Source organism: Nanorana parkeri, unplaced genomic scaffold (assembly GCF_000935625.1).
Source record: "Nanorana parkeri isolate BGI_ZX_2015 unplaced genomic scaffold, ASM93562v1 scaffold1827, whole genome shotgun sequence".
Classification (NCBI taxonomy): domain Eukaryota; kingdom Metazoa; phylum Chordata; class Amphibia; order Anura; family Dicroglossidae; genus Nanorana; species Nanorana parkeri.
The window spans coordinates 71,047-82,670 of record NW_017308095.1 but is presented as its reverse complement, the minus strand read 5'-3'; the positions used below and the strand labels follow the sequence as shown (position 1 = coordinate 82,670).

The 11,624-nt window shown below is 46.3% G+C and overlaps 1 protein-coding gene across 3 annotated transcripts in view; it reads left to right on the top strand.

Moving 5' to 3' along the window:
• The first annotated feature begins 1,842 nt into the window (after nucleotides 1–1,842).
• AP3B2 (adaptor related protein complex 3 beta 2 subunit) overlaps nucleotides 1,843–11,624 on the top strand; it is a 73,200-nt gene continuing 63,418 nt past the window's right edge. For all 3 annotated transcript variants that reach the window (XM_018571751.1, XM_018571749.1, XM_018571750.1), the window contains exon 1: nucleotides 1,843–2,012. In XM_018571751.1, the coding sequence (XP_018427253.1) occupies nucleotides 1,906–2,012 (107 nt within the window). In that variant the 5' untranslated portion in view covers nucleotides 1,843–1,905. The remainder of the gene's footprint in view (nucleotides 2,013–11,624) is intronic.

The following is an 11,624-nucleotide window of genomic DNA, read 5'->3' as shown; positions in this document are numbered from 1 at the left end:
CTTACTTAAGTTAACACAGATATACTGTATATCGATGGTCACACACCAATTCACATTCTACCGCAACCAGCAGAGAAGCATACACGTGTATTCACATAGGGGGACATGAGGGACGCCAAGCCAGGGCTTCTATGTGTAACAAATAGTCATATTAGGCCCATGTCCCCATTAGGGGACCAAAAGGGGAAAGAAACTTTTACTATTGGGAACTTAATAATATAAATCACCTGAAACTCATGCCCTGTATTGTAGATCCCCCCAGGATCATCAAGACCACACTGTAGTGGTCCTCCTGACAACGTCCATAGACAGACACTAAAAGTAGAAAACAGACTAAGACAGTGGCTAAGCATAATTTGGTGGAATGACGCTAGCCGTCCTCACGTCTAGTGCAAGTATATGCAACCTGCATTAGACGTGATGGCATCAGTGGACCATAGGCCGCCAGATTTAAAGGGTAGAAAAGGCTGCAGGAACTGATCTAGCAGCCCACTCAGCCACTGCTGCTGCAAGGGAAGAGAGCGCACAGCGCATGCGAGCCGCAGCCTCTTTTATAGGGATGGAGGGATCACCTGGCAAATAATTTTACGGTCAGGCCACGCACGGCCCTAAGGCCCCGTTCACCCCTCAGCGTTCCATGAACGCGTGTCACGTTCAAGTGTGCTCATGTGCGCTTTTGCCACCATTGACTTCAATAGGCTGCCCACGTGTGACAAAAGTGGCAAAGTAGCTCATGCAGTAGATTCTGCTGGAGGCGTACCTTTTTCACCACGCGGTATAAACGCAGGAAAAACACATTTTCCTGGACGTGTTTGTGGTGCAATTAAGAACGCGACGTCTCAGGCAACGCAAAGGTTTGAACAGGGAGTAAGGTACGACATGACACGGGAGCATTTCTTAAAGCTGAACAGTGAGTTCTATTCGGCAGAGCTTGCTGGCAGGCATGCAGCATTTTTTTGTGAAATGTCTCTAAGGGCCCATTCACACACCGGGTTTGTGTGTTAAGTTACCAGTGCGAGAGTTACGTCGCCATTCATTCAAATGGCAGCCAAACGCACCTCCCGGCCACAATGCGATCATTTGTGCCACAATGCATGGCACCGCAATGCAGCGTGTTGCGGTGCGATTGGAAAAAGTAGTTCATGCATGGATGGAACCTCACGATTAATTCACGGACCCTAAGGGCCCATTCACACAGGATCCTCTGCAATCTATTGTGTTGCAATACTTTTTAAATAGATGCTAACAGAAGGGCACTGAAAAATGAATAGGTGTGAATGGAGATAGTTCACAAAGCGCTGTTCTGCCGAAAAAAAGTAGAACGTGCACGACTTCAGCGCAACATAACGCAACAGATCCGGTGTGAACTAGCCCCATTCATTTTCTAGGGCCCTTGCGTTATCATCGGTTGCATAATGGATCGCAACGCAATGGATCGGAACGAAATCGTAATGTACCATTGCAAGTCTTGGACCCTCGGTTTACTTGCGATTTTGGTGTGAATGGGCTCTTAAGGTGAACTTACCCATTAAACCTTGCAGTGCCAGGGTAGCCCCGCTGCAAGGGTCATTTTTTTTGGGTTTGTCCCAGAGATGGGTTTTAAATCTATTGAAAATTACACTTTGAAAATGCCAATAAGATATAAATGTTTGTATTAGATTAGGATTTACGATTAGATCCTTTAGAGATCTAATATTAGAATGTGTCCTCGCATTATCATGTCACTCCATGTGCCCGATCACGGAGGAATACAGCTGGCAATGGCAGCACTGGCAGTGTCAGGCAGAGCGGCAGTGCAGGGGTTAAGTGGAGGGGCTGAAGATTTGAGCAGAATCACCGCCTCCCGTGACGTCATCACAGGCTGTATACTGGCAGGCGCTGTCCACACACACACAGTGCTGAGCCATGTCCGCCAGTCCGGGGTACAGCGAGGAAAAGGGGGGCAGCCTCGGGGAACCCGAATACGGCCAGGATCCGGCCAGTGGGGGGATCTTCAGCAGCGACTATAAGAGGTGAGGCTGTGTGTGTGTGTCATCCCCGGGGATGGGGGACATTGTCATTCATACAATGCTTCTGGACTGGAAGAAGGGGGATGGTGTTATCAGGAGGGGGCTGGGATCTCTCTATATCCAATCATGGCAGGAAGGGGATGCCCCTCTCCATCATGGATAGTCTGCTCCTAGTATATCAGAATAGGCCACAACATCTACCATCTGCCAGCAAGGATCGTCATTATTCTATCACTTGTATGTTTATGTCATCGTGGCTTGCCGTGTGGCTGATCTCTGGGGTGGAATGCACTGCAGATAAACAATGGACAATTCTCATAATAAAGTGACTATCAGATAATTTCCCAGTACAACAACCCCCCCCCTCTCTCCGCACCTGCTCATTGGTGTCTAAGGGGATCTACTTACCTGATCCCCAACCCAAGACTGGCGCCTGCATCCTCTGCTCCCCTACACTCCAGTGGTCAGAGGCCCACCAAAGTCTTCATGTCTAATGTATGGCCCATAACTTTATATAAGACGGAAGCAGGGCCATCCCTAGAATGAGGCAGCTAGAGCTCTTAGCAACCTGTCACACTCCGGGCAGCGCCCCGGCCAGCTCCTGGGAACCAATGATATCTGGGCCCGCCCAGCTCCTTTGCGATCGATGATGTCTGGGCCTACCCAGCTCCTGGCAACCAATGATGTCTGGGCCCCCCCAGCTCCCGGCAGCCAATGACGTCTGGGTAGGGCGCCGGACAGAGGGACAGAGGTATTGGAGGTAAGAGGTAATGTGACAGCACCCCAACTCCCACAACCCCCCCTGTGTAATGTGTTGTGGAGTAACCTCCAGACCCAGACCCGTTTTTGCACATTTGAACACGCTTGAGCAGCATGCGGTTATTTGCGTGTTAATGTGCACTGTGCACGTTTTTATGTGTGTACATGAAGACACGCATTTTGACATGCAGCTCATGAAACATTGCGGGCAATGGAAGGACGCGCGTTTAAATGCGCTATACTGAGGAGAAAAAAGCGCTCAGCGCCTCGGCCCTCTCCTTGTCGTTTGTGACTAGCTTCCCGCTTTCAAAAACGCTCATGAAAATATGCAACATGCTTCTGCCGCGTGTTTTTGGGTATTGCCGCTGAAGTCCATGGGGCAAAAACGCGCTTTTAACTGCCCAAATAAGCTCATGTATCTTTTCGGGCGTTTGGCTTTTTCCTGCTGGCGTTATTCTGCTCCGGTGTGAACCAGGGCCATTGAAAATCATGGGATTTCTTGTGTTGGGCATTTAAAAGCATTTTTCCAACTACTCAAAAACTCCTAGGTGTGAACCAGGACTTAGGCAGCGATAAGTCTAGGGTGGAAAGAGGCTGAGGAACATTCCACAGCCGGAGCAGAGCGGGTGAGCACCAACCACTGTAGGTAAATCAAACTGCTTTCAGGAATCTCCCTAGACATAATTGAGCAGGTAACCCTTGTAGCCCATCCATCATCTGGACTATACTGTTAGGTTTGGATTCACCTACTGATTACCAGTAGAATTTATTCAGTCATCACTACCCATAACCATCCACAACAACCCCCCAAAAACCACCCTGCTGTTGTTTAGCACCTCCAATATCAACCATGTCATTTTTACATTTATATAGAAATCACTTAGACATAATCAGAGATAAATGTGTGTTTGTGTCTGATTATTCATTATAAATCTGATATAAAGGATGTTATAATCCAGGCATAGGCAACCTCAGCACTCCAGCTGTCCTGAAACTACAGATCCCATCATGCCTCTGCCTCCGGGAGTCTTGCCTGTAGCTGCAGAGTCTTACAATGCCTCATGGGACTTGTAGTTCCACAACAGCTGAGTGCTATTAACCAACACATAAAAACAATGCACTCCTATAGTCAGGGCTTGAAACATTTTAGGGTGTCTCACCAGTCAGTCAAAAATGTCACCAGTCAGCATGACCGGACTATCGGCCTTGCAATTTATGTTAACATTTTTTAGGGACACTTAGAGCTTTCTTTTGGAGGTATATACAGGTGAAACTCGAATAATTAGAATATCGTGCACAGTTCATTTATTTCACTAATGCAACTTAAAAGGTGAAACTAATATATGAGACTCATTACATGCAAAGCAAGATAGTTCAAGCCGTGATTTGTCATAATTGTGATGGTTATGGCTTATAGCTTATGAAAACCCCAAGAACCCCAAATCCACAACCTCAAAAAAGTAGATTATTACATGCAATCAATAAAGCAAGGATTGTACATAGAACAATATCGGACCTCTGAAAAGTACAAGCATGCATATGTACTCAGTACTTGGTTTGGGCCCCTTTTGCAGCTCTTACTGCAATTACTTTTTCACGATATTCTAATTATTCGAGTTTCACCTGTAATCCCCACTGGGGGGGTGGGGGGGTTATTTTTTTACTATATAATGAAAAAGTACCGTACATTTTGGGGAAAAAAATGTTTTCCCTACGTTATGTTATAAAACATTTATTATTACCCATATTTTTGGTAAAATATAAAAGTCAGGGTCACGTCGGGTAGATAGACACCAAATATGTCAAGCCTTAAAATTGCTTGCGCCTGCAAAAAACGGCCACACCGAAAATTGACCATAGCCGACGCTTTAAACGCTTTTTCCGCTCATCAGTTTAGTGTTATCAGTGATTGATGGCCCTAAAATTATTGCCATCAATTCGCGGCAATATGTAACATGTGCGGCACAATAGGCCAATCGTCGTTTTCGCACATAGGTTCACCCGACGCATGTTTGCGTGTGCATGTGGGGGGCGGGGGACTTTAAAAAAATATATTATTTTGTATGCTTCTTTAATTTTTTTACACTTAACTTTATTGCTATCACATGGGGGGCTTAGAAGACCCCTATGGGATAGCCAATTTGCATGACAGGTCCTATTCATGGAGACATCATGGGTCTCCAAGACCCCTAATGTCGCCTAGGGACCCCCAGAGAAGCTGATGAAACAGAGATCTGCTTCACCAGCTTCTCCCCAGCTTCTGAAGCTGGAGAGTGACACTGAATGCAGGAAGTGATGTAATATACATCACTTCCTGCATTCGTGGACGGAGAGGAGCTCTCCTGTCAGAGAGGAGTCGTGCCGGTCCCGGGCACCGGTGGTCTCGGGACCAGTAGGGAGAGCTGCTGCTAATACAAGCGATTGGGCGTCTCTAGAGACTCCCGAGCGCTTGAATGTAAAGCTCCCGGCCAGCCGTTTAATTACAGCGGTCGGCCGAGAAGCTACTCGTCCGGCTCCGGGGTCCTCTCATCTGTGAGCAGATTTTTCAAGCCCTGGTTATAGTCATTTTCAGTTCTACAATCTTACCATTCAAAGGCATACATTGTTAAAGGAGATCTCCGGGCAGAAGAAAACTTCCCCCCGTACTGAAAGAGTAAAGTGCTCGTTTTCATCTAGGGTGTCAAATAAAAAAGAAATGCCCACCCGAACCTGGGCCGCGGCTGGCTCTTAGACCAGCAAAAAGTTTCCCAGCACACTCACCAGCCAGAATGCAAAAATACTTGTCTTACAGCTAAGGTTTAGACCAGTCCCCGCAGTCCATCCCCTCCTCATCTCCAGCGATGGAATGTCACTCGGCGTCCTGTACACTGTATAGGATGTGGTGACTCACAGGTTCTTAAATTGCTGGAGCAGAGGGGGAGAGAGGCTGCAGGGGCCAGTGTAGCAGCCAGCCAGGTCCGAGGTTGCGGTGTGTATATATTATTTTATATCCTAGATGAAAACAAGCACTTTACCCTTGCAGTCTTGGGGTAGCCCCCCTTTTCTTTTGCCCAGAGTTCTGCTTTAATATACACAAATGTCACTCACAATGTTACAAACATTTCTGGGTCATAATGAGTGCTTTCTAATGATACTTCTATAGCACATAAGGGGAAAATATTGTGATATCACAGTGTGATCTGGTTCAGAGTAATAGCTCTTCTCCTTCTATTGCTGCTTTGGTAGTGGCGACCTTCTCCTTCTATTGCTGCTTTAGTATTGGCGACCTCTCGGAGGACTTAACGTCATAGTCCAACTTCTCCAAACATCTGCTTTGGTAGTGGCGACCTTCTCCTTCTATTGCTGCTTTAGTATTGGCGACCTCTCGGGGGACTTAACGTCATAGTCCAACTTCTCCAAACATTTATAAATGCGCACACATGAATGACATTTTCAGTGTTTCAGGCTGCAAAGCGATGCAGCCATGATCTGTGGACCGCGGGTACAATGCCCAGGCTACTGCGGACTATTCTCCCAGTCCCAAGCCTGTACCTCGGTACGGTTCTTCAGTTATGGGACGGAAGGAATTAAGTGATGGACTACAGGTGTCATAATGTCAGTGCCCTTGTACTCCATGATCCTCTGAATGTATCTGTGAATGAATGCCATGGATGTACAGACGGAGCCATGCACAGTCGTGCCAAATTCAAATGCATGCAGGGAGAAGAACCCTGCAATTCTGTTAAGGGGGGGCTAAAGAATGGGACCATGCCTAAAGTGACATTAAAGCCTAAAATGTTTTTCCCTCCCTCATGCTGCTTTAAGGACTGCCCTTAAAGGAGAACTATGAGGTGAGTGCTTTTCACTCACCTCATAGTTCTAGCCGACCTGTGACAATGAGACTGTCACAGGTCGGCTCAGTAGATCGGGAAGTGAGCGAACATATATACCGGCGTTCGCTCACCTCTCGATCCTGTCACGGCTCTCTGCCGTGACAGAGGAGGGGCTGGATTCCCCCCTCCCCGCTTCGATCCGCCAGCGCTGACTGGCGGAACGGACGGGGGAGGGGGCGGGTACAGCTGGCTCTGCCTCTAGATAGGCAGAGCCAGCTGTCACTCACGCAGCTGGGCGGATCTTGACATCGATGTCGGGATCCGCTGCGGCGTCTCAGTATACCGCGAGCTGTAGCTCGCGGTATACTGAGCTTAGGGTAACGGGAGGACGCTAGTTTGTGTCCTCCCGTTACCCTTAGGAGAACTATGGGGAAAAGCACTGACCCCATAGTTCTCCTTTAAATGATGCCTCTTGATCCGATCATCACCTACTTCCCAGTAGTTTTCAGGAGTCCCTCCAGCTCTGGTACCGGTCTCAGATCCAGCGCTGACTCCTGTCTCTTCCTGTCCCATGGAGTCTGTGCTGGTGCACGCTGCCTGCATTGACTTACCCTGTGTCTCTCCTCTTCTGCCGTCTGAAGATCTGCTACTGCGCATGCGCCTGCCCCATCATCCTTTGCGGCCACCCAAGAATTTGCAGATCTTCGGACGGGCGCGTGGCGGAGACACGGGTAAGTTTTAACCTTTTTGTTAACTTCTTTTAAAAATGTTTTTGCATATATCTACTTCTTCCTAGCAGTAGCTTTAAGCAAAAATATGTGAGGTTTTAATAATCCTTTAACATTACACCCTAAATATTGTTGTGATGTGAAATATGGTCCAAAAAGTGGAAAATATTGTAAGCCTGGATGCAGCACAGAGGCTGGAACTGGTATCCATATAACTTGATCGAATCACTTCCATTCTTGGCATGGAGAGACTCCCCATGATTGTCACTATTTCACATATAGACATAGTAATCTAGGCACAGAGCTGTGCAGCAACCTGTAGCAACTAGTCAGAATTATTTTTTCTGTGACCTACGGGGGGGAATTTATCAAAACTGGAGCAGACAAAATCTGGAGCATTTGCCCAAGGCAACCAATCAGCTTCTCTCTTCAGTTTGTTCAGTTAAGGTTTGAAAATGAAAGAGAGATGCTGATTGGTTGCCATGCACAGCTTCTCCAGATTTTGTCTGCTCCAGTTTTGATAAATTCCCCTCTATGTTCAGTAGATTTTAATCCAAATGGTTGCAAATAGTTATTGAGGGGAATTTATCAAAACTGGAGCAGAGAAAATCTGGAGCAGTTGCCCAGGGCAACCAATCAGCTTCTCTGTTTAGTTAGTTCAGTTAAGATTTGAAAATGAAAGAGAGAAGCTGATTGGTTGCCATGCACAGCTGCTCCAGAATTTATCTGCTCCAGTTTTGATAAATTCCCCTCTCTGTACTTGGCTTAGCTACACTATCAGGTTCATGGAATGAGCCTGATAGTGTACTGAGAGCTGCAGTGGTCTTCCCATGCCAGCACTTTCTGTTTAGATCGGGGTAGGCAATTTCCACACTCCAGCTGTTGTGGAATGGGATCTGTAGTTTCACCACAGCCGGAGTGCCCAGGATGCCTACTGTGTTTCCCCGAAAGTAAGACCTACCCCGAAAGTAAGACCTAGCGCTATCTTCAGGGATTTCTGTAATATAAGACCTACCCCGAAAATAAGACCTAGTTCGGTGGTAGGTCTTATATTACAGAGATCCGCTAGGTCTTACTTTCGGGGTAGCTGCACATATAATAGAATTTTACATGTCACGGCCGCAGCTCCCTCCCGTCCTATTTTCGGGGAAGCACCGTACCTCTGGTATCAATGGTACTTACTTCCAGAATGGCTTAGTGTAGTTGACACAGTGACATTATTACTCCAAACACAATGACACCATGTTTCCGATGGGGTTCTGACACATCTTTACTCTGGGTTTTCCACTGCCAACAGCAGAGGAGAGAAAGAGCCGCTGGGGGTCAGATCCGGGCCGAGCGTCTCTCTCCCTCTCTCCTCACCGCTAGGCCATCCTGAATGACAGCTCTGCTGGGGAGAGCAGCGGGGATCCCAGGAGAAGCTGGAGCCTGTGCCACCCCTCTTCTCCCTGTCAAGGCGCGGTTGTGTTGGCCACCTGGCACCCCTGTTGTCATTGTGCCCTGTGCTTGCCATGGCAACAGGAGCGCGGGGACGCAGCCAGGCTGCCCCTGGCTGCGCCCCCTCTCAGCTGCACCTAAGGCGAGTGCCTCACTCGCCCCATGGTAGCTACAGCCCTGGGAATAAGTAAATATATTTTGACGAGTATTCTCTCGCACCAGTAAAGCTCTAGCTGCAAGCACTAAAAGTACAAACCCAATTGTGTTACTTACGTACCACACTTAAAATGAGTTAACTTGAACAATTGTGAAGTATAAACATATAATGAAATCATGTGTTCCGACAGTATACACAGTAGTAAAAGTCCACATACAATCATTTATTTATTACAGGTATTTGTATAGTGCCCACAATTTACTTTACACTCACATCCGTCCCTGCCCTCCCGGGGCTTACAGTCTAAGGTCCATATCCCACAGGATAGACAGACTCATACTAGGCCTGATTTAGAAAGGAGCCAATTAACCTTCCAGTATGTCTTTGGCGTGTGGGAGGAGGAAGCCCACACAAGCACAGGGGGAACATGCAAACTCCTCGCGGATAGTGTCCTAAACCAGGATTTGAACCAGGGACCTTCAGAGCTGTAAGGCAGACATGCTAACCACTACACCACCAATAATTTTAACAATTAAATATTGTATATAGGCGATCTCCAATCACAAAAGTGGTCAAATGAAGTCTTCCACCACACCGCCATCATCACACACCTCACAGAGAGCAGCTTACCTTTTTTATATAGAGATCAATAGCCATATTGCTTGTTCCCTTTTATAATATCAGGTGGGACACCCAAACCCAGGGGTACTGCTGTTATTGCTGTCCTCCTCCTCCATGTGGCTCAGTCAAGAAGATACTCCCTGGATTTGGATATCATAGAACAGAGAAAGCATAGACCATAGTACATACCATTTGGCATCCATAAAAAACTATATTGAAATACTACTCGCTCAACATCCAAGATAAAAAACAAATGTGCTTCGGGCATACGGTAATCGCTGCTGAAACTCTACACTCTCCCGTGTCTCTACCGCTCCCGCTTCTGTGCGTCCGCCCTATGTACATTGTGTAACACTGGACTTCATCAGGGGCATGCACCGGGATTGGCACATCAGCACTGTACTTGTCAGAGCACAATAGCAAGCTGCGCTAAATGTTGCCAGCCACCATTTCACCTTTTGTTGGAAGTGGTATGGCAATGAGATTAGACAAAAATAGAGTATCTAAGTCTCCTACTATAAACCCAAAGGCATGCATAAATAGAGTGTGCCTGAAGGCAGCTTCGCACAGACAAATCTTTTGTCTACACTTTGTTCACGTCTTGCAGCATTGCCTAGTACTTGAGGGCTCTACTTCGGTGGGGCCCTGAGGATCGGGGTCTGCTGGTCCTTCGGGAAGGTGGACCAGAGTCTCCTTGCCCCTGTCAGGAGCCTTGCGCCCTGGGGAATTCAGGAATTTCGAGGCCCTTCCTCTTCAGAGGAGGACCACAGCACCCTCGTGCACTTTTTTGTGTGTGTTTTGATTTCACTATTTACATTTTTTGTTCACAGGGGAAGTTGATTTTGATGCACACACTGCAGAATAAAAGAAAAAAAAGAAGCAGTGTGAAGACATACACTGTCTGTTCAAAAAGAGATGACACACTCTAATATTTATACAATGTCACAACATATATTTCCATCCAGAGTTGCATTAGTTTTTCATCAAGATCTTGTAGTGATGATGGGAGAGTCAGACCACGGTGTAAAGTCTTCTCCAGCACATCCCCAAGATTCTCAATGGGGTTAAGGTCTGGACTATGTGCTGGCCAATCCATTTGTGACAATGATGTCTCATGTTCCCTAAGCCACTCTTTCACAATTTGAGTCCAATGAGTCCTGGCATTGTTATCTTAGAATATGTCAGTGCCAACAGGGAAGAAAAAATCCATTGATGGAAAAACGTGATCATTCAGTATATTCAGGTAGGAAGCTAACCTCATTTTTGGGGGACATAACATTGTTGATCCTAGACTTATTATCCAATGGATGGCTCTGACCTGTTTGCTAACTAAATCCAATCCTAATTATTTTTTTGGGACATGCAGTGTATAACATGGAGTAGACCAAAAGGAAGGTGCAATCAAGTCCTAGGTGGAATAATGATTCTTTATTGTATTCCTCAATGATCTCATCAGCTTCCATTGGTGTACAGAACACCTTACTACAATAAGTAGAGTGTCAGGATTGTGTCAGGTTTTGAAAAAATAAATTTATGAAACAAACTTTTCTCCTCCTGAACTAATGCCTGATATATCTCAACTACCCCTTGATATGAGTGTAAATATCACCAGCATAGTACATAGATAGGTTTTCAAATATACCTCTGTGTTTTCAAATATCAAGTGCTTACTTGTTTTATATATTATGATGATGATTATTGTTATCATTTGTAAGAATCTAAACAGCTGTAGTAGTGCCCCAAGCCCTATATGTACTATTGTTTATGTTATTCACCAGAGATAAGTGAACTTCTGTCAGGGATAGGTTTTCATCACTGGAGCCTGTAAGCACACAACCATTGCTGCTCAAAGTAACACCACTCACCTAAGATCACCAGCATAGCAAAGAACATTTCCTTACTTTACTGCTCCAAATCTATCTTATGATATTGTAATACTGTACAAATGTTCAGCACGTTGGCATAGTGGTTAGCAGTTCTACCTTGCAGCACTGGAGGTCCCTGGTTTCTATCCCTGTCAAGACACATCTCAATGGAGTTTGCATGTTCTCCCTTTTCTTGTTTGGGTTTCCTCCCACGCATCAGAGATAAGATGGCAGAT